This window comes from Cyprinodon variegatus, unplaced genomic scaffold, assembly GCF_000732505.1.
Source record: "Cyprinodon variegatus isolate N-32 unplaced genomic scaffold, C_variegatus-1.0 Scaffold198, whole genome shotgun sequence".
Classification (NCBI taxonomy): Eukaryota; Metazoa; Chordata; class Actinopteri; order Cyprinodontiformes; family Cyprinodontidae; genus Cyprinodon; species Cyprinodon variegatus.
This window is the reverse complement of record NW_015150651.1, coordinates 977915-1002263: the sequence shown is the minus strand read 5'-3', so window position 1 is coordinate 1002263 and position 24349 is coordinate 977915. Positions and strand designations below refer to the sequence as shown.

The 24349-nt window shown below is 40.5% G+C and overlaps 1 protein-coding gene across 1 annotated transcript in view; it reads left to right on the top strand.

Annotated features, from left to right (window-relative positions):
- Positions 1–6253, top strand: part of nrip1 (nuclear receptor interacting protein 1) — a 56329-nt gene extending 50076 nt beyond the window's left edge. The window contains exon 2 of the mRNA XM_015379711.1: positions 61–6253. Within this exon, the coding sequence (XP_015235197.1) occupies positions 510–4097 (3588 nt within the window). The 5' untranslated portion in view covers positions 61–509 and the 3' untranslated portion in view covers positions 4098–6253. The remainder of the gene's footprint in view (positions 1–60) is intronic.
- The last annotated feature ends 18096 nt before the right edge of the window (positions 6254–24349 follow it).

Genomic DNA, 24349 nt, shown 5'->3' with positions numbered 1-24349 from the left:
GCAAATCCCTGCTTCTCTCACGATTTCTTGTTTTTCTCCTTCTCTTGCTTATTCCTTTAGGTCGCTCTGCTACTCACAGCAAGATCTGCAAAGTGTTAAGGAGCCACTAATGGAGCATCAGCCCTGCTGAAGGAACTCCCTGGATATCAACAAGGATGTATTATCCCTAAAATCTTTGTGGTTAAGTCCCACTGACTTTTCCACTGAGCAAGAAGGTTGGCCTTCCTGGGACCCTGTAGCATTTAAAGGCACACAACAATGCCTTGGAGGCTCACCTGCCCCAGATTTCCTGCAGCCATGGTTGCTGTTTCACCACACTAAGCCTACCACAGAAAGGGATCAGATACTGCCAGTGTATCCATCCTTAAATCTTTGTATCCTCTCTTTGCTAAAGCACAATATCCTTTTGGGTTTTTTACAAGTGCTTGCCATTGTAAACCAGATGACTTGGACAGCTATCATTTAACAGTAGCATTGCTGAGCTATAAGAAGGGATCTGAGTATTGAACATGACTCATGGGGAGGAGCCTGGCCCTGAGACACACAAGGATTCAGCTGTTTTAACTTATCTGGAAGGTTTACTGATGCATCCAGTGGTGGCCGGGCCTGGGGCCACGGCAGGTGGGAGATCTGAGGCTTCAAACAGCAATCAGGAGCAGAGCAACAAAGTGGGTGGGCCTTTACCACTACCAAGCCATGACCCAACAAAAATTAAGGCTGAAACTAACGGGCCCAAACTAGGTTCTTCACAACACCTTAAGAAGGCCCGGTTGTTGCGCTCTGGGGCATGGAATGATTCAGGGAGCCAAAGACTGAGTTCACCTCCAGTAGAGCTGAATGGCCAAGTGGGGACCCTGCAGAATGGCGCCATGGAGGGATCTCCACATGCTGGAGAGAGCACTCTGTTGGCTTCTCTACTTCAGTCATTCAGCTCGAGGCTTCAGAGCGTAGCAATGTCTCAACACTCTAACAAGCCTACCGGTGAGTGTTCTTCCCCCTCCAAGGCACCAGCTACGGATAAAGAGCCACTACCTGTTTACGGCGCAGCTTCAAGTCGCCTTAAAGGCCTAATGAGGAAGAGCAAACTTCAGAACCACAACAGCAGCCCTTATAGTCGCCGGGGCCACAGTCAAGACAGGCCGCCTGAGTCTCCTAGATCAGCACACAGCGCCACCCCTCCTGCAGCTCCCGCAGTGGCCGAATCCGTGTCCTGCGCTGAACGTTTGAAGGCTGTGGCCAACATGGTTAAAATACGTTCTAGTCCCGTACCCTCACCAAAGCCCAGCGTAGCTTGCAGTCAACTGGCCCTACTTCTGTCCAGTGAAGCCCATCTCCAGCAATACTCAAGGGAGCATGCCCTCAAAGCTCAGCTTTCAGGAAGATCTGCCAGTGAAAGACTGGCTGCCATGGCAAACCATCAGCATGGTCAGGACAAAAGGCCACCCAGTGTGGGGGGTCCTTCAGACCAAGTAAGCCCATTATCGCCCCAAAATGGAATTACAACAACAACCTCAATAACAACGACACTCCCTCGAACAGCCGTGACCAGTCCTCAGAGCCCCTCGCTGCAGAGAAACCACATTCAGAACCCTCCACCCACTCCCCCACATGCTTCAAGCCTGCCTTCAAGGGAAAAGCGAGGCTTTGATACACGTCCAACCCGCCCACCCCAAACGTGCAGCAGCTTGCTCCTGCTGTTGCTGAACAACCACAACAACCAGAAGCAACTGACCAAGAATGGGCACGTGGAGGAAATAAGTGGGATTCTCCCACAAAGTGGCTCTTCCTCAGTCACATCAGACAGTGAGTGCTCTGTCCATGAGAGGAGCACTACCAAGGACAGCAGCGATGCTGAGAGCTCCTACTCAAGCTGTTCTCCCATTGACCTCTCCCTGAGAGGCCGCAGCAGTTTACAGGACACAGTGCCCAAAAATACACCCTCTTTCTCCTCCTCCACATACTCTTCTTCTACCACTGTGTTCTCCTCACCCCCTGTAACAATCTCTCCTCAATCTTCTACCCAGGCCTCCACTAAATCTTTTTCTCCTTCCTCTATGGCTTCATCTTCTGTGTCATGTGCTATGTCTTCATCATCCTCCTCCTTTACCACTTCCTCACTAGACAAAATGACCGAATCCCTAATAAATAAGTGGAAGCCAGATCCATCAAGACAAATTGCATCTAAGAACAAGGAGCGTGAAATAAACCCAGACCTGAAATCCCAACCTAAGGTCACACTTATGCAACTTCTTCTTGAGCGCAGGAATAATGAGATGGCAAAGAGCACAGGTAGACAAGATTTGCCTCTTGATATAACTATGGCAAACATGTCACGAAATCAACCTAAAGAGTCAATTTGGAAAGAGAGCCCAACAAAAAGCAAAATTGAAAGGCCTGCAGGCCAGTCGCAGTCCCTCTACTCATTCAGTCGTGACCCAAGTGCTGCTCTGTCCCCGTATTCACACCCCTCTCCACATGTCCAGTCTAGCCCACTTGATTTGTGTAAATCTAAGACCTTTCCTGCCGACAAAGCATCAGAACCAGCCTTCAGTGCCAGTAAACTGTTACAAAATCTGGCTCAGTGTGGCACAACTTCCCCACCCCCACCTATATCCTCTGGAAAAGGGTTGAGTCAGGAGGTGAATGAAAGTAGGCCTCATGCCCTATTGGAAAGGCTTAATACTCCTATCAAGAGGAACACCCCTACACCACTGTCTGATGGAGCTTCAGGCAGTAGCACACCCTTCAGCCGTAAGGAACCATCCCCACCTTCTTCGCAAATTGAGAATCTTCTGGAGAGACGCACTGTGTTGCAGCTCCTTCTCGGCACTGGTTCAGCTGGTGCTACAGCCAGCCGCAAAGATAGACCCAGTGGGAGTAGCAGAGGAAATGCTGAAATGGAGGGGGGGTGCTTTGAGAGGAGCCCCACTGCCTCCAGCCTCTGTGACAGCTCCAATGACGCCCCTTTGGATGTAAAAGTCAAATCAGAGTTTACAGAGGAGCGAGGGTCATCTCTCTCTATGTCTGAGGAATTGAGCAGTGTAAAGAGACTAAGTGCTTATGAGAATAGCCCCCTTTCAAACTCTCAACAAGACTTAAAAACAGAACCGAGGCCTGCAGAGGTCATAGCAAAATATGGGCTCCTAAGCCAGCTGCTTAAACAACAGACTGCTACCTATTATACCAGTGCTGCTATGCAGGCTGAGTCCCAATCCAGACATGTCAAAGAGGAGCAGAGGGACTATCCAAATCCCAGTCCTAAAAGGAGACGCATCTGCTCTGAACACACAGACAGCTTGAACAATATCACTTCTCCAAGAGCAGTGGACAGCGGTAACACCAATATGTCTGTCTCTTCTGCTGTTCAGGTAGAACCTGAGCAGCAGAGGAGTCTCAAAGAGGAGGAGCTTCCACCGAGGAGCCCTTTGAGTGAAACTCTAACCAGAGAGAGTCGTGGCTTCAACGTTTTGAAACAGCTGCTGCTCTCTGACAACTGTTTGAAGGAGTTGTCCCAGCAGCCGCGTGGGGGCTCCAGTCCCTCTATCCTGCAGGGCAGCGGCAAAGCCAATGGTAACATTCTCAGCCAGCCTACCAATCATAACTTCTTCCACCTGCCTAGCTGGCACCCCCATGGTTCCCTTAACTCAGGGCTCCCAAATCATCTAAGACCACTACCCACCCCTCCTGATGGCAACAACTCCATCCGCCCAGCCCAGTGGACCCGTCAGGCGGTTCCATGGCCCGTTGCTCAAAAACGGGAGCCCCCTACTTTAATCAAACAGGAGCCTGAGAGCCCCGTTCGTTGGAGCAGTCATGAAAATGATGGCGTGGACGAGAGCTGCGAGTCAAACCCGGACTCCCCGCGGCTGTCACGTTCCAACCCCATCTTGTATTACATGTTGCAGAAGGGCAACATCCAACTGAACAAAGAGGCACCCGAGCAGGCGGAAGGAGCTCGGCCTGTGGTCCGAGTCAAAGAGGAGCCAGTCAATGACACGCACGCCTATGAACGCAGCCTGAGCTCCACCCCTCAATCACCGCGCCACAATGACAAGCACAGCCATGAGGGCCAGGGATTGAGCCAGTCGTCCCATTGAACAGTTGCATCAACTACGAAAACACACGAAGTCAAATCAAATCCATTGACTCCTTCTTGTTTTCATTTTTTATGTACTTTGCCAAATTGGTTTGATGAGAGAATGACTTCCATTTTTAATTCAATAATTAATAAAAATGTGTGTTGCTTTCTCGACTTTAAATGGCTGTGTCATGAAGTGGAAAGAGAGTGGTCCCTTTTAGCATGTATGATCCAACAGTACTAAATTCTTTATCCCCTACTCATTCACCGTTACTTTGCACTACCATTAGTATGAAACATTTCAAGTCCTTTATAATTTCCTCATTGTGTATCTCTGAAGTGAACACATATCAGTTTTTCCTATGTTCTTTCATCAAATATTTAGAGAGAATATTTCAGGCAAAATGTTTTATTGATGATTCAAAATAGCTCACTGAGCTTGTGTTAAATTTTCTCCATCTGAGCATGTTCAGAAATAAAAAAATCCTAATGATTTTTAATTGGATTTCAGTTCAATCCATTCCCAGATAATTAAAGCTTCTTAATGAAAACTGTGCACATTATAGAAGGACCTTAGAAAAAACAGAAGTCACACCACAGTACCCTCAGATTCAGATTCTACCACTATGAATGCTTTATTTAGCTTTTCCTCAGAATTCAGGGCTGTTGGGAAAGAATTTATCATTGGAGATTCAGTCACTGTGTTCAGCTTCTTTTTTTTTTGTGCTGAACCTTTAAGGGTGAGATTCGACAGTGCAAATTCAGGGTAATGTGTTTGCAGATTGTGCAGTTTTTCGCAGATGGGTCAACATGAAAGCGTTTGGCGCTTACAGTTGAACAAGGCTGTGTAAACAGGTTTCTGGAGCAACAGTAAAAAGGCTTCTTTGTCTGAGTGACTTATCTCACCATCCTGGTGAAGAAAAAAAGAAAAAGAGAGAAGCACACAAAAAAATTGAGTGAGATGCACATGGCGCTTTTTTTCATGTAATATTAAAGACTACCTGGAGTGTGCACTATCGAAACTGAGCCCTTGGTGTCCTTTTTATTTTTTAGAAAAATAATAATTTAATGGCATGTAATGAAAAAAAAAGTCAGTATTGTTATCTTTTCAGAATTTGGTAGTTTGTGATTTTCTTTTCTTATTTTCTTAACTCTTGTGCTCTGCATATATGTTTTATGTTTGTGGAATCTCTTACTCATAACACATCAAAAGAATTGCATGTCGATGAAGAGAAGACCACAGGTACCTGTTTGTTTCAGAGCAGCTGGATACATGCACCCACCTGCCCACCAATCACAGAGACTCTTTTTGTCTTAAAGGGTATCTGGTATTTAGCGCTTTATTTTGGTTTCACTCTGCTATGTTCGTTTAGTTGTATTTTTAATACATATACTTCTAACATATGTCTCTTCGATTATTACTACGTTTTCACGATGGTTGAATAAATTGTGTAAATAGTACTTTCAGTATGGAAGATGACTATTTTGTAATGTTTAAAAAAAAAGATATTGCCCTAGTTTTTAATGCCCTGAAATGTAAATACTGATTATATGCGTACAAGTGTACATACAAAGGCAGAGGATACTATGCCCATCTTTTCTTTTTTTTTTTTTTGGGTTGGTTTGTTCTTTGCATGTGTCTCTATGTGGTAAATGATAATCTATCCTGCGCTGTGTTGTGTAATAATGTCTGACTCTCCTCACTGCTGCCTGTTGCATGCAGACGCATGGGAACTACCTGTGTATCCCTACTGGTGATGGGGGAAAATGTCAAGTCTTAAAATAGGTCTTCTTTTCTCTTTTTTTTTTTTTTTTTCTTATCACAGATCATGAGGTCGGCTTAGAATATGAGCAGTCCCTTATTAACAGCAGAATGTTGAACAAGCTGATGGAAAAATGTGTGAAAAATAAATGTGGATTGACTATTTTTGTGATTTAATTTGTTTTCTGTTACTGGTTAACAAAGCTCTGTGACGGAGCATGGGGTTGTAGTGGGGACTGGCGTACAATCATAGATCGGCATTGTGCATCTAAGAAATAAGTTTGTAGCAGCAAATATATCTATATATATATAAATATATAAAATGATGGGTTTTTTTCTTTTTACATGTGAAGATCTGAAATATTTCATTTTTTATGTTTTCATTTTTGGTGTTCATTTGCACTGATATCTTAAAAAATAAAGTACTAAAATGCATGACCTGTTTTGTATGAGTTTCTGTTTTTCCATTTCAGCCCACTTAACATGGTTTTCTTAAAACATCTGGTAAAGATTATGTTTTCTTTTTTCCCGTGTAATATATGGAAATACTTTGATATAAATATAAAATTTAACCCAGTTTAATTTTGTGCAGAAAATCAAGTATGAATCTAAATTACTGAAAGAATTGTTCAATTTGAACCCAACTTCCTACACATGCAGAATAGTAGTGGGTATTTATTCCATTACAAGTAGAGGCATGTTTTACGGCAAGTTGCCAGATTGTCAATTCAGACCAATGCACCATGTTGGCTATGCCTGGACATAGTAAATAGCTGTTTAATGGGACTGCAGTAAATGTGAGGCTGATGACTGAAATATAAAAACAAGCACAGTGTTTTAAAGATGGAGCAACAGTCCTACAACTGCAAAGGAGAGGAAGATGGTGAAGGAGAAGATTGTTGCTCGAGTTAATGCGCAAGTTCATATGAAATGGGCAGGCTGTTTTAAGTTTATTTAAAGCGCTCTCCTCACTTTTCTTCCATTTTTACATCACTAAAATAAGATTATTTTAAATCAAAATCACACTCCTAGATCTAATTGTAATAGAATATTTTCTAAATTATATTTTTGTAGCAGAAACTGAATTTTAGAAAGTAAAAAACACAAAATTATACTAATAAAGTTTTATATACCTAGTTGTATATACCTAGAAATGTTTCCATATTTCTAGGATATCTAAGTGAAAGGGGGGTTGCACTCTTAGACGGGTAGGGGTTGTGTTGCACCGACACTGATACCAGTATCGGGCAGGGCCCCGATCCAGCACTAAAATGGTGGTATCAGTATCGGCGAGTACCAAAAAATAGGGCATGGATACCATTTTGAGAGCCAAAAGTTGGTGGTATCGGTATGGTATCTGTATCGGCCGATAGTCCGCAGCCAGGTATTGGGTATTGGTATCTGGGCCAAAAAATGGCATCGGCGCAACACTATTATGGGGCATTTCACGCTAACAAAAGAGGCCAAACGACCCCCATTCCAATGGCGTGGACCCCTTCGTCCATTTTAATTAGCATTTTTTTTAAAAAAAAACAAGTCTTTGTGGGGCTACTGTCTAAAGCCTCGAACTTAACGCTATTCCTTACATTTGAATTAAAAAAGCCTCCTGGAAGGGACAAAGTCCAGTGGATTGTTTTAATTTTCTTTTTTTGGAATGACTATGACCTGGATGACCGAGAATCTTCACTAGTATATTTTTTAAAATTTAATGTGTCTAACAGACCTAGTTAATGATTTTTTTTATGGACAAAACTACAACAAACATCAGGAACTAAAACTGTAAATGGCTGTAAGGAGAGCGCCAGGTTAGCTCTGAGGAGAATGCTACTATGGCAACAGAAACAGAGTTTGAGGAAACTCTGTTTGTGAAAAAAAACTTAGTTTTAGGTAAACTTGTTTATGAAACTGATCCCTGAAATGGGCTGAGATTCTTACTGCAAGGTGACCTAGAGGAAATAGACCATGCATTCCCTGTACCTAGATAGCATTTCCACAAATGTTTTAAACAAAAATATGACATTTTAAAGCCTTTTTTTTTTTTAGAAGGAGTAGCAATTAATGATGTTGCTGAAATATTGTATTATAGTTGGCATAATGACAAAGATATTTGTAAAAGATATTTTCATACAGACAAAAATATAAACTTGCTAAATTCTGGTTGCTGTTTTTCCAATTTAATCTCTATTGAGCTACACAATTAGCCACACTGTCAGCTCCTGTTGCCAGACTACAGTTATATACTTATTCTATGCAGAGAATGAGTTTCTCCATTGTGGGACAATAAAGGGATTTACATCACGGGTTCCAAATGTGCACTTTTTCGACCAATGTTTGAAAAACCCAAGTTAAACCGCAAATTTTAAGGGGTAAGATCTTTTCAATGGTAACAAGTAATTGAATCAGGTTGATGCAGCCAGTTTAGGAAAAAACTGAAAGTTTTAAATTAAGGTGTTCATAGTTGATAAGATTTCTTGCTTCAGCTGTCATATCTATATATAGATATCTATATATCGATATATCTATATATATATATATATATATATATATATATATATATATATATATATATATATATATATATATATATATATATATATGTATATGTGCGCATGTATGTGTGGACACACTGTACATACTGTATATACCCCCATGCACCTTTTCTTTCTTTGGCACCTTCTTCTTTTTGACTATTTGAGCTGATGTAACGAGTAACTTTCTCCACTGTGAGATCAATAAAGTTAATCAATCAATTGAAGCAATTCATTTAAGTTGGAGCTGCATGTTCTTTTTAGTGTCTTAAAATCCTCTCCTCCTGGGATCAATGCTTTATGCCAGAGCAATGACTCTTACTAAGAGCAGGAAAGACAGTGGGAGGACCCATGAAGGTCACCAGATGCATTCTGAATGCCCAAGAATGTCCCTTACCCTAATAGTGTAAATCTTTTATCAAGATCCTGTAATGTGATTGTGCAGCAAATGCATAAAGTCTGAGTCTGATAACTTAGCATGTGGTAATAATTCAGTGGAGAAAAGAGAACTTGAGTGTGAGACGTTCTAAAGGTGAAGATAAGTTCAAGCCCAGCTTCCTATAATTGGTTTGAACACAAAGTCCAGCAAGCAAACAGACATCTTTTGTCCGCAGTGCGCTTTTGAAACCACAAGCACAGTTCCTTAGCGCTGACTTCCCTTTTTATTTTAATCCTCCCCATGACTGACTACGCTCTCTTTAAACTCCCAGTAACCTTTCCCCTTCATGAACTTCTCCATTCCAAGATTCTTATCACGGCTGAACCGCCGCTAACCTCTCAATTTCCTCCCGATTGCTGAAGCGGCGGCGAACATAAAGGAGGGAGGCATGGGTTTAAGCAGAGGTCAAGGTGTAAAACTTGACAATTGGCTGTTTGTCTGTGCCTTCTTCCTTTGATTTCCTGACCTCAGCAGGAGGCCAAAAGGATGTAAGCGCTGCACACCCGGCCATCACTGAATCAACTGTAGGCCAAGGACATCGGAAGTCCCACAACAGATCTTTCATAGTCTAGAGGGCCCCAAAAACTATTTCCTGACATTACAGTTGCCTTTTCTCTGACAAACAACTTAATGGCAGCACTTAGGATGGAGAGCCAAGGGTTTATCTACATGGGAACACATCGGCCCTTTCATACACCCATTAATCTGAGGCATGTATGTTGATTAGTTGTTAATGAGGGACTCTCCCAGCAGGTGCTATGTTTATTCACATGGAGACCATATGAAGCCTGTCATATGTTGTCATGGCAATTGGTGCTAAAAACAAACTGGCAGATGTTTGATGGCCCTCCTCCCCTGCAAGTGTTTGAACTCTAAGCACATGACGTGACCTCAGATGTTATGCAAACACACAGTTAAGGTCCTGTAATTTAATTAGCATTTTATAGGCACCATAAACCCATTTCAAGCGTAATAAATGAAGAGTATCTGAATGAGATTGCATCCTTCCTTCCTAAAGTTTTAATCGGTAAGAATGCTTCTGTAGGAAACGCAGTCCTGCTGCAGAGATGAGTGCTGAAGAGACCAGAGCCTCGTATATACAACAACAATAAGGAGGCTGAACCAGGGGAAAGTCCTGCACCGTGAAAACAGGTCAGCATGGTTTATTTTCCCAACCTGGTGCCGTTCCTCCCACAGGGGCCCAAGCTTTTGAAGAACTGCCTGTTTATGGACTCTTTTTCTTAACCCAAGGGGTCGTGGCCTCTTGACCCACCTGACCTGACTGATTCTGTTTCCCGGGACAGGATAAACTGTTTGCCTGCAGCTGTGCCATCCTGCTCACTCCCCCTCCTTACCACACACACACTCTGACCCCTCACTGAGGAGTTACACCATTTCTCCTATGCTTGATATGACATGTGGTACCAACATTCTGTCGCCTCTTCTATTTAAGGTTTTCCAGGGCTCTTTGCTGCAGCCTGCATGGATTTGCCATGAAAGGGAGCTGGAAATATTATTAATTCGCTGTAGTTTGATGTGATGTTACAATAAAGGGTGGAAAGGATATGAAACAATTACAGAGTTCAGGTTACAATGCCTTTCAGTTTACAAACCCTTCCAATTTGCAAGGAGATGAAATGCAAGATTTTATGCATTTTACCTGTATTTCATCTGATTCACCAGCAAAAAGTGGCTGTAACCATAAAGTGGAAGGAAAAAGCATAAAATGAATTTTTAAAAATCTGGATCGAGTGGTTTGCATTTGCTTTCACCCTTTCAGATAAAAGTTTCATAATCACTAAACAGAGTCTGTCTTTATGAAATGGAAAGGTTAATTTCAGTGCTAAGCTGCTGCTCGTTTACTGTCTGAAAGCTGTACTAAACCAAATTTAATTTCGTATACACTGTTTATTACCGTAAAAATTACAATAAAAGTTGCATAAGTATAGGTGTCATTTTCTTCAGCTGCTCATTTTCTGTCCCCAGATGTTTGTTAGAGGATATTTGAGTGGATGTAAATTTTATAAAAATGCAATCCAGAAATGAAACACTAAGTAAATTTCCAGTTTTGTCAGTTTTTTTTTTATATATTTAATTTTTCAGATCTTATTTCTTCAATTTATTTTTTTCACAGATTTTGTATTTTCAGTTTTTATATTGATCACAGAAATTTGAAAAATATAAATGACATTGCATTTTACAGATCACATTCAATCGCTTGCTATCGACCAATAAAAATGTCGCTAACATCTATGAAGACAAATAAAATGCAAATAAAATCTTTGCTCCTCAGGCCAGAGAAAAGCCCTGCCGCCCTTACAAGAATAGAGAATGTGATCTGTAAAAAAGAATGTGAAAATTACTCCAAATCTATTTGAAAAAGAAAAAAATATAGAAAACTTACATTTGAAAATATAAAATCTGTAAGAAATTTTAAGAAATAAATATTAATAATATGAAAAATGATAAATAAATGATTTAAAGAAATAAAATCTGAGAAAACAGAATTTACTGATTAAGAATTTTTAAAGGGGCATTTCTGGATGCCATTTGTCTGGTTTTCATTCATAAAATGTGTTATTTGCTTGCAACAATAATGGCAACAATAATTGAACAAAACTCACACCATATTACTGCACATGAGAGAAACATCAGCACATTGAGCACCGATGAACACACCAGACGGAACAGGGTGAACATTTTTCTGAGTATCAACAGATCCCATGAAAAGGAGAAAGAATTGGAAAACTGCGACTCATCAGGACATGACCTTCCATCTACACTTACAGAGCAGAAATCAATAATGCTACGTTCAGACCGCACGCTGAAGAGGCAGCAGAAGCAGCTGGTTTATATGCAGAGTTAATGGTTGATGCGCATTGAGGTGCATCTAAAGGTCCTGCAGCGTGTCTGAGCAACCGAAGCAGCCCCTCATTAGCCTCTGAGCATCTGAGGTGCGTGACGCGCACAAGCAGCAGCTGCTGGAGTTGGAAAAATTTAACTTTTGCTGCTCGACGCGCCAAATCAACCAATCAGAGAAGCTGATCTGGGAGCTGGCAGGGAGAGAGATACAGCACTGTTGATGCGCTATGATCACTTCCCTGAAACAGTTTATTAACACCTAAATTAACTTAAAATGTTGAAACCTGCCGGCAAAATATGATGCTTTTATAATCCTGGGTCCTGCAGTTTGTACCACATACCTGAAAAGCGCTAACACTTACTTCCAGCCACTACCAGCAGCCAGAGAAAACTACCAAGAGGCGACCGGGCCTGAGGCAGCTGCTGCTGGGGATTCCCAGTGACAGCGCACTGCCGGTATGTGGGGGTCTGAGCGGCTCTTACAGAGAAATAATATTTGAAGGCAGGATGGTAATCTGGATGAACTGACTGCACAGACAATGTTTTCAGGTGGACTTTATCACTCAAAAATATATTAAAACTACTTTTTACCCATATATCAAAGCTAATATAGCAAAGCTTCTCTCATTAAACAGGAGCAACAGAAGCATCAAACACATTTGGACACATTTTACCGGACATCTGACCTTAATCTGGACAAGCATCAAAAATGAAGCAACAGACGCTTTTTCGATGCTTCCAGCACTTGCCGTCTAAAAGTAGCATAAGAGAGAAAGACAAGGCTCTTTATGTCGACTCTAGATGCACTGCAGAGATCCACAGCTGAACTTGAATCTGTGCAGGTTTAGTAAAGCCCTCTGTACATGGCAGCTATGGGATTAGTCTGTTCCTCTTTAGATATCTGCATGATAACATTTTAATTGTGATGTCATTGCATAACACATTAGGAGAATAGATAAAAACAAACAAAATCTTCTGTAAAAACACTAGTAGGCGATATATTCATTGAAACTCAACTGCATGTGAACGTGTTAAAAGCCTACATAAAAAGGCGCCACCATAAATGAATTAGAATGACATGGAATGAAATGCTAATATGTAGAGAGATTATAAACTATGGCTTCAAGACACTTTGCATTATAAAAAAAAGACCATGGTGTGTTTCATCCCATGATCAAAGTAAAGGTCCCGCTCAGTGTTGTGCATGAACGCGGTTCAATGAATGCGTTCCTATTCTTAGTGAACGGATCAATTTTGAAGCAATGAATGTAAACAAGAGCGACGTTCACTCTGAGAATAATGAGCGACACACACAACCTTAGACCTAGACGACATTGGTTATCATAAAGTGTATACAAAACGAAATTTGGTTTTGTACAGATTTCATGACATTTATATTTTCTTAAAGTGCAGCAGTGATCAAATGTAAACATTGTGGGAGAAAAAAATCATGGTGCAAAAAAACACATTGATATGGTTAGTTTGATGCAGAGTCTGTGACTTGATTCAGAGTTTTTTTTCTACAGTTCAACAGTCTGATGTCGGGGGAGAAGAAGCTGTTGCGGAATCTGCTGGACGGACATCGAATACTGCGAAGGCTCTCCCCAGAGGGCAGCAGGGAGAACAGTCCATGGTGGGGTGGAAGAAATCATTTTGGATCCAGATTTTTTAAGGAGAACCTGAGTGTTCCTGTATGTTTCTGAAGTTCTGTGTAATTTCGCTAAATAAAGGCTTCACTGCACATCCAGTATACATTCACTGCATACAGTATTTTCCATTTATTTCTATATATTATGATCACACATTTAAAGGGTAAAATTTGAGGTTCTATTCTGGGTGATTGTGGCTTCATTTACCAAGTGAACTCGAATTATTTAATTTATATGTTTGGGAACTTAGTAAATTTTTTTGAAAAAGTGTACTATGAACTTGAGCAAGTTCATTTTCATCTGTGTGAGCTGAACTTCAAGTGTTTTAATTATGAACTGAACCAAAATTGGTCCTGCTGTGGTTTATAATAAAATAGAGAGGTAAAATAAACAGTAGGAGCAGAAAAAATACAGAAGGAAGGAAACAGACTTGGACATTGGGAAAAGGTTCAACATACAGTCAGAAGACCAGAGAGAGAACATTTATCTTAGAATGGCTCAGTCCTGAATCCAGCCGGGAGTCTTTAGCATCGGATGGACTGATCTCTATTTATTCACTGGAGTACTGATAGCCCGTTGGTAATACAGGGTGGAATGAAGTCACCAGCCACCATATTGGTACTCCCTAATTAGACCAGCTCGCAATCTAAACAATATGTGTGCTTTAGCATTGACCACCTATTTATTGTTGTTTATTGTTGTTTGTCAAAATTTGTCTGAAATAAATTCTTATCTATTCATTTATTCATAAAAAATGGGCACATCACATTGCATAGTCATTATGAAGTCAATGAATTCTATAAGTTATGTAACATAACATGTTTTACAAATCAATCATAACAAAATCAATGTGTTAATGAAGCATAATAATATTGATGTGACAAAAGTGCTAAATTGATGATTTACATGTGATACACATGTATTAATTACATTGTTATGGTAATTACACATTACATACAATTTCATATTTTACATCAAGACTGAATTACAAGTAAATCTCTATTAATCCCATAGTACTGTCCTATTTGCAGATTGTGCATGCATGATGCCTATACTTTTATGTTGTGTCTGTGCATTAGCCTTTTAATCTGACATAGATTTATAATATCTTTATAAAACTTATGATATATTTATAATATCATACGTTTTATTTGTTTTGTAGCTTAAAATAAATAAAAGGATGTATCAATGTACTGCTACTTTTTCTTAAAATTGTGTTGTTTTTTGCTGGTTTGTTACCTCAAATACCAACAATTAACTAAACTTTTTGAGTTTAGCTTGACACAATTTGGTAAAAGGTATGAAGATTTTTCAAGCAACAGTACAAGAATGATTTGGTAAAGCTTCCCAGCTGACGTGCATGTGTAGGCATGCAAACAGCCCCAATGTAATATTCATGATGAGAGAAAGTCCCTGTGGTCCACCATGCAGCCTGTCAGCTCGAGGGATCCTGGCTGCCGCGAAAAAGAACATGGAAGATATTTGCTATGTCAGATAAGCACCAGGGTGAATGTTGTACAAACTGGCTGGGGAAGACCAGCAGTGCCAGTCTCCTGTCTGCCAGTGCTGATGATTTCCTCCAGTCGTTTCAATGAAAGATGGAGCTAAAAAGATCTGAAAGCCTCACATATCTAAATTATGACTTCAGAGATAAGATTTGCTCTTGACCTCACTCTTCGTCATTTTTTTTTTTTTACAAAGAAAGATAGCAAATAATAAACTTGTTTATCTCCATTTTGCAGTCTTTCATGCAAAAAAATGTCATTGTGGGGAAATACATTTACCACAAGTTCCCTTTAAACTAGCGCAGAGGGGTTAAACTACAGGGCTGCGAACTTCTCATGTAAACATTTCTGAAAAGCCCCAGTAGACTGAGAAAGGGCAGTTCAGTGTCAACCAGTCTGGTATAGACCAGATTGAGACGTGAACCTTGTACTGCAGAGACCATGGTCTATTCATAGCCAAGCACACCAAACTTAACTAAGCTAAGAATCTACTTATATCTCAAGCTTACAGCAGTGTGAAGTTTAACTGCTTAATATCACACTGTGGAGACATTTAGTTACCACTGAGCTCTATCTGCTGTACACCATTAGTCAGAGTCAAAACTCTCATACTGTAAAATGCAACTGAATGCTATGTCTAACCTATTGCTAGTTTATAATTCATGATGTTAAATGCATTTTTTAACCATTTTGGCCATGCCAATCAGAACGGTAAATGGCCTGTACTTACATAACACATTATGAAGCCTGAGGACCCCAAAGAGCTTCACATTACTTTGGGTCGTTCACCCACACATTCACACACTGATGGTTTCAAGGTACCTTGTTCCCACAGCTGCCTGGGGCAGACTGCCAGGGGCCCCTGGGCCCTGTGACAACCCAATGCAGAAAAAGCAGGTGAAGTCTGTTGCCCAAGGACACAATGACTGAGATGGAAAGAGTTTGCCCCCAATCTCTTGAGCAAGAATAAAACTGATGTAGGTGTGTAGGATGCAAACTAATGTCAAACTAATGTAACTTAAGCTTTTCCACAGGATTTCCCTCCCAACATCTTGTTAAGACATAGAAGATGGAAGGCAGAGGTTCCAAAAGTTTTTAGTTTTTAATCCACAAAACTGTGATTGAGTGTTGAAATGTCTGTACAAATTAAATTAACCACAGATGTAATAATTTAAGAACAGCATCAACAATTAAAGTAGTTGATTTTGTCCATTATGAAGCAATGCCGTCATTTGTTGAAGCACTTTATCATCAGTATTTGTTGTGTAGTTCAATTCTGTAGTGAACCTCAAGACCCTATACAAGTGGGGTCACAGCCTGCTGCCACTAGCACAACATCATATTAAAATATTCTAAACCCTTGATTTCTAAAATTGGGGTTTATACCTCTCTTTGAGTCATCTCAAGCCTCAGCGATGCTTGACGCACCGACGTTCAACCAGGAAAAGAGACGCGCCGACACATCTGCAGCTTTTGTATTCCGAGTGACTTTCCCTTCTATCTAATTTTCAGTCAAGCCTTAGGTGGGCATGTTCAGCACAAACAGCACATTTAAAACACCACAAGTAGAAATCACAGCAATTTCTTTGAAAGTGTTTTTCACAATCTGTTGATCATATTGACATTTATGGGCCAAATATGGGAACCATGGCCAGCAGGAGCTCTCTCATCAACCAGGGCTGTCTGCAAAGTTACCGTCACGCTTTTAGCATTTGTTTAAACATGTAAGACACTCAAACGATGCAAAGGTGATTTTGGGAGTTTATTTACAAACAATGACTCAATAATTTCAGGATATCAGGGATCCGGGAATCCGGAGCTGTGATCCATTAGATCCATTGGGAGAACAAGAGTGATTAGGGTTGAGGTTTCCACCAAGGAGAAAACTGTGCCATTGTGTTGTAGTTCTTCTTACTGTTTGGATTGTAGAGGACTGCCAGGCGAAATCGATAGGATGCGGTAGCTTTGGAACCCAGGAGAAGTTGACTGATCCGGGGTTAAGGTTTGTTCAGATCGGTGAGCAATTAGTGGAGGGAGATGGTGGAGGGTGAGCAGGGTTCGAAGGAGCTACTTCCTGGAGCCAGAGAAACTGCCAGCCGGAGAAGCTTGATCCAGGAGGTTCTTGAGGAGCTTGGAGGTTTTAAAGGAACCGAGAGACTTGGGAGGATCATCCACCGTGAAGGAACCTGAGAAAGGGTAAAAAGCAAACTGGTAGGTTTTCAGAGCAAGAGTATGAGTAGAGAACTTCCAGTAGAAGTAGAAAGTAGAGTCCTGGGAAGCTGAAATGCGTACCACACATAGGTTGTGTTCAATTTCAGGGGCAGCATCCTCCAAGGACCCAGTCCAGGTGCACCTGTATGCTCTGTTGTCTAGCAACCATGACAGTTTACACAAAGAGCAGGCAAAAGAATGGATGCCGAACTTCTCATTTCTGAGGAGCTTCAGCAGCAGTGCCGTCATCATCTCAGATATCAGATTTATAGTCCCCACTCTACAGATATATTAGAATCTGTCAGACGCATAAAGAGGAGTCATTCAATCCATACAAGCCTCTGCGTCACGCTATGATGTAATTGGATGACAAATCTTAGAAGTTTAACTTTTGCCCCAGGTGCCCAGTGCAGTATTTCAGGTTGAGCAGATACCACACGGAAGCTGTGCAGAGTGGTGTGACCTTGTGGATGCATGTAGCATAAAGAGGCTTTAGTCTGAATACAGATTATTTGGTCCTCGAAGCAAAAGCCAAAATAAGTCCAAAATAGGCCAAGCTCGAAGCAGAATTTTAGGTTTCCTTAGACGAAAAGCTTTGAACCAATCTGACTATGATCTAAATGAAAAGTCTCTGTAAAGCGCCTTTATAAATACTTTATTAATAAATTAAATTGAAACTGATCTGAGTCTCTCTTAGATGAATTCAAAACCTAAAAAAAAACTATATCAGAGCAGTTTAAGTAAATTTGTATCTAGTAATTTTAACATCTGAATAAAAATGAAGTGATTAGCAGCTCTCTGCAAAACGTGTTTGTAAGGGAGGTAATTCAGACAAATATTGGGACACTGAGGCCTAGAGTTTAACAGTCACTGTTTAAAGCTTTTTAAAATAGGGTTAGTTACTGTTTATTTTTTTTTTTTAAGTTTCACCTAGGTTAAAGCACTATCAATGTGAGATCTTCTGCAAGTAAATAATTAATTGTTAATAAGCGTTAATTTAACCATACATTAAAAATTGGAACCTTTCCTTTATTAGCCATGATTGTGGTACAGTAAACTTACTGCATGTACATTTCCTTTGAAGCCAGCAAGCAATTGTGGTTTTACATATTCCAGGGATTATAACCTTCAAGAGAAGATTTTAAAAATGTTTACAGACATCATACTTTTCCGAGATTTTATTTTTGGTGACCCTTATAAACCTTGAAGATTTGGTGCCTAAAATTCTGTCTAAACAAGTGGTCTTGAACTCTTCTGGGATCATGGTTCTTTAGAGTTATTTTTATTTATTTTTTGTCAAAAATATACTGACTAATTCCTGCTGTGCAGCAACACCTTTTGCCTTTTATGTATCGCATTTTAACATCTATCACAGCAATGCAAGGCGCATTTGAAATATTGGAATTGTGTGACCCTCCCTGTAGCTCTGTCATTTCCTGCAGAAATGCAGTCTTATCAGGTTTGAAGACCAAGAGCTCATATTCGATCCCTTTCCTCACTGTGAAGATAAAGGCTTTTAGCTTCCCCATCACTTTTTGTATTCTCTTGCCTCAGGATAGATACAGGTCCTGTTGAGAAAACAATAACGTGGAAGTGTTAAAAATACTTGGACTCTGTTGCATAAACATAATACTTGAATATGACTGATTTACTGATAGCAACTCGTGTGCTGAAGCATTGATTAAATTCTACAGTATGTGGTGTCCCTGCTGACGTCATGTTAGTAAATGATCCCCGGATGATGCCAGTTAATGAGCTAAGCTTTTGTTTCACTGCTATTTAGAGGATGACGGTGTTATGCTTTGTCTTTTAAGAGCTGGACCAAAACTTAGACATGAAGTTGGAATGAGCCTGTTGAAGATTTTATTAAGAAAAGAGAAAAGCTTACAAAGGCTTCAAAGCATAGAACAGGACATGAGGCATGGTCAGAGTAACTGGAGAAACCAGCAAAGAACAGTGACAACCAGTCACTATATACAGTAGAAGGGAAGAGAGGTGACTGATGACATCGATCAAGGTGAGGTAACCTGGGGAATGTGGAACAGCTGGGAGGACAGAGCAAAAAGGGAGATACCTGACACATATCCTAATGTCTGCCCTAATCACTAGATAGGGCATTATATAGTGATTATGTCATTTTAGATGAATGTCCGAATGTATATTGGATGAAAAAGTAGTGGACTCCAAATTTCCCACAATGCACCTTAAAAAGTAAACATCTGTGGGGACAGACCCTCCTAACTGTATGCTATGATGGATGGGCATGCCATGATATTTAGTCCTTTTTATTATCATTGTTTCTGTCTTTCACATCCCCATTATTCTCCTTCGGAGATCTGGCCGCGTTTTTTATAAGACATTAGTGCATGTACAACCTGAAGTCTAAAGAAAGTAATGAGGAAAAAACGTAAAATGTTCTTGCTCTACAGTATTTTGCCACTTAGCAAATAGAAATAATATGGTAATCCTTCAAAACTTTAAGTCAGAATAATTTAAATCAGACAGACAGAAAAAATGTTTGCATGTTAGGACCCCTTTTTGTCATTTGTTCAAAACTCAATTAAATCAAGAGTTGCATATCTTCCTCAGCCTTATTCAGTCATTTTTCTATTTGTTTTATCCTGCTTGAGGATTTCAAGGAGCTGGTACCTCTCCAAAGCATGCATTAGCTAAAATGAAGAAAAATCCAAACTACAACTAATGTCAAAAGCAGGAAAAAAAAAACAATAATGCATCTATAAGTGAAAGTAATTCTCTTGCGATTTTGACAGAAACAGTAATGTAATTTTTCACTGTCTTGATCAGTGTGAAGGGTAAAGAGGCACTGTCATATAACAGATAGATTATATAAAGTAAAAAAACAAAGCCTCTGATGGAGGAGGGTGGTGACCTAGTGGTAAGGGCATAGAGCATGGAATCCTGAGGTTCTGAGTTCGAGCCCCACTCCCACAGACTGCTACTCTGGGTCTCTGAGTGAGACCCTTAACCCCACACTGCTCCTCGGGCACCGCACAATGGCAGCACACTGCTCCCCAAGGGGTTGGGTTAAGTGCAGAGGTAAATTTCTCCAATGTGAGATCAATAAAGTTCAATTATCATTATTTAGGGAGCTGGAAAAATCATGTGAGTGAATGTTTCATCAATGGGTCTTTAGTCCCTTTGTCTTCTTGGGAGAAACATAAGTCCTGGAGTGGATTCCCAGAAACCCTGGCCTGACCTTCTGTCCTGGGGTTAGAAAGTTAGAACTATGAAAAAACTCCAACCCTGTACTTCTTGAGACATTTGCATGTGGAAAACAAAGATAAAAGAATGAGTGAAGCCAGTCATTGTGTTACCTTTAAAAGTATGATGTTACTGGAAAATCAATAATAATTTCAGATATTCAATCATCAGCCATCCATCCACCCATCCATCAGTCTTACCATCCATCCATCCATCCATCCATCCATCCATCCATCCATCCATCCATCCATCCATCCATCCATCCATCCATCCATCCATCCATCNCATCCATCCATCCATCCATCCATCCATCCATCCATCCATCCATCCATCCATCCATCCATCCATCCATCCATCCATCCATCCATCCAGCCAGCCAGCCAGCCAGCCAGCCAGCCAGCCAGCCAGCTCTGTTTCCGTTGGATAAGACCCCTCCAGATCTGCTCCTCCCTCATTTTTCTGTCTGGTCATAACTATAATATTCATCATGCTACTGGAGCCTGTAAGGTCTGATATGAAACTGTGAGGTTATTTTGAAGTTTTGACCTTGGGTTTGTGTTTGTTGACACATCCACTCCTGGGAAGATTGGATGTTGTCTTATCCTTGCTCTATTTATTTTTTTTATTTTTTTTTTTATTTTAAGACACACTTAAACATTTAAATTGTCTAAACAGATTTCAACCCCCCTCCGTCAAAACAAATAGGTACCAATAGAAAAGAAGCGTTGATGATGCTCACAATGCCAGCTTTAATAAAGTCTCAAAATGTATGTTTCTTTTATTTTATTACAGTTCTTTTAGTTCAGAAAAAAAGTGCTGCTTTCTGAGGTTTTGTCAGACAGTGATAACAGGTTCTAGACCCTGTTTTGATTCCACTGACATTAAAGCAACCAGGGCTGAATGTTGCCAGTGAAACTTAACCATCCATTTTTTTCTGTTCATTTTCTGACATGCCTAATCCCAAGTGGGGCCACGCAAGCTGTTCTGCCGCCTATCTCCAGCTGTCTACGGGCAAGAGGCAGGGTCCACCCTGGACAGGTCACCAGTCCATCAAAGGGCAACACAGAGACAGACAGGACAAACAACCATTCAAGCACAGAGAATTTAGAGAAGCCAATTAACCTAACAGTCATGTTTTTGGACTGTGGGAGGAAGCAGGAGTACCCGGAGAGAACCCACGCATGCCGAGGGAGAACATGCAAACTCCATGCCGAAAGACCCTGGGCAGGGAATGGAACCCTCAACCTTCTTGCTGCAAGGCAGCAGTGCTACCCACTGAGCAGCTGAAGCTTAAACGCAATAATTACTCTGGCTTTTTTATTTTTTTTTTATAGCCTATATATTTTGGATATCTTATTTTATTTTATTATTTTTCTTAGACTTAACCAAAATAATTAATTACTGAAATCATTAATCACAGTTCCTTAATAGATTAAAAACTAGAAACCACTAGAATATTTAACTGTGACAAATAAAGAGATTTTGAAGGGGGGATGTTGGTCCCATGATTTTTTTTCTGATTCTGTATTTTAGACTTTTTTTGTCTCTTTTATGAGATGAAAGAGGAATATCAATGATTCTGTTATATTTAGACATTAAATCTATGTGGTAATATTGAATGAGACGGAAGGACGATGGGTTTGAAATGTTCTGGTGTGGGTGATGCGTCTCCCCGGCCTAAGGCTAACTTTCAGGATCTAGTTTGATCTTCAACAAACCAGTGTTCACTTGTCATATCAGCTCAGATCTGTTTACGCTGCTGCTGCAACTGTTTCTCTTCACCAGTTGATCAGTTGAACTATTTCCTGTCTTTTACCTCTCTGTTTGTCTCTTCAGGCAGTAGAGGATTTTAGGAGTCTGGTTTGGGTTGAGTATCCTTTAGTTTCTCAGCATAAAATATTGAATAAGACACAGAGCTAAAAATGGAAAATAACATGACTTTGTGATTAAGAGTACTTGATTTACCTAGTGCAAACCGAGCCAATTGCTCCAAAGGAAAATGTTGCCATCTGCTGATGAAAGATAACAATAACAGGTCTCAAGTCGAATATGAACCTTATGAGAAAAAATATTTCCAATTTTCTTTATAGCAGTGTTGTTTTAAAAAGGATGGTTATTTACATCAATTGTGGACTACATCCTATTTTATTTTTCCAACCCCCACGACTGTTGCCTTTTTTTCTTCTGAATCCATTAATATTTATTTGCACTACTTATATGACCTAGTTAGTGTTACTAAAGCTTCCCGACTATGCCACTGTTAGATATTACAAGTTTTTCTGAACATCTAAGGACTGACCCAGTTTAGTGTTAGTAGCTGGGGGTCTACCATGTTGGACTGAAATAATAACAGCAAATGATTTCATTTGCAGTGTTTGAGTGTTAGAATGTTTTCTTTGTTCAAATAATCAGGCTGGGTTTGGAGAACTCTATAATACTGTGTTACTTTCCAGGGTAAAAAAATAAGGGATTGAGTTAAAAAGGATGGATCACTAAGAGCTTATATTGATTACAGGGGCCTCAACCAAATTACTTTGGAAAAATAAATATTAACTTCTTCTTCTCTAAGCAGCTTTTGATCTGGTTCATGGCTCACATTTCTTCAACAAGTTGGATCTCTGAAATGTCTTTCATCTCTTACCATACAGGCTCTAAAAACACCAAACCCGATGCCCTGTCCAGGCAATACTTCAGTGACCAGGAACCCAAAATCTCAACCAGTATTCAATTCAACCTTTATGAATTTTGGGAGCCTCATGGCGGACCCATCGGACCCTCACACTAGACCTCCGGACCGAGTTTATGTTCCTACTTCCATTAGGTCCTGTCTCATTCACTGGGCCCACATGGAAAATTCTCCTGCCATCCTTAAATCAACCGAACTCTCCTACTCCTTAGACAACATTTCTGGTGTATGGTGGAGGTATAAGGATGTTAAAAGCTATGTTCTAGCCTGTCCAGTGTGTACCCGCAACAAAGCCAGTCACCAGCTTCCCATTGCTGTTCTTCAGCCATTGCCTCTCCCTAAATGTCCATTTAGGGAGAAGCAATGGCTCTCAGTTCAAGTCTTAATCTCTTAACTAATACTCAATCCGAATAAATGAACCAGGAGCTTGAGGCATCCCTCCGCTGCCTCTGTTCGTCACATTCGTCATGGCGTACTTAGTTGACTTGAGTCAAATATGTTCACTATTGTCACACTTCCTCGACTACTGGTCTGTCTCCATTTGAGTCCTTTCAAGGATACCAACCTCCCCTGTTTCCATCTGACGAGCAGGACATTGCCGTTACCTTGGTCAAACACCACATTAGGGGCTGCAGATGGGCCTTGAACCTGACGGTTTCTGCTCTAAACCAGGCAGTGGAAACAAATCAACGTGTGGCTGATCAGAGAAGGATTTCTACTCCCCAGTACTCATCTGGAAAAAAGGTTTGGCAATGAACTCTTGACATTAATTTTAAGTGTCTAATCTAAAACTCTCTGCCAGATTCCTCTTTTCATTTGAATTCAGGGCAGTGCTCAGTCGCTCGGCAGTTGCCTAAAAGTGCCGGATCATTTAAAGATTCATCATGTTTTTCACGTCTCTCTCGTCAAGCTTTTCCTGTCTAGTCCACTAGACCCATGTGCATTCTGGCCAAGGAAGATGGTTTGAGCGAGGGGCTAAGGAAGCCATCTTAGTTAACCTGGAAAAACATCTCTGAACAGAGGGGGTGGTCTTAGACACAACCTTTTACTTACTTAGAAAGCACTTTTAGGAACAATAGCCAGAAGATTCACCTCCCACCTGTCCTCACCTGACTCACACTTCAATGAAGCATATGACTAAAATGAGGGAGCTAACGAATCATCAGAACCCCCTAATGACCATTAACACCTCATGTGACCTCCATGGCCTATCCAGTAGGAGTGATCAGAGCCATCTCTCTTTCCTCCAAATTTGTTCCACCTAAAGTATATTAATCTCAGTGCTTCCCACCATTAGTTAGAACTGAAGAAGCCTCTTGGATGAGAGGAGAAAATTCTTCTAGAAAACTTCACATCCCGTTTCCTAAACTGGAATTTTCCAGCTTCAAATAATGTACTTGTTTCTGT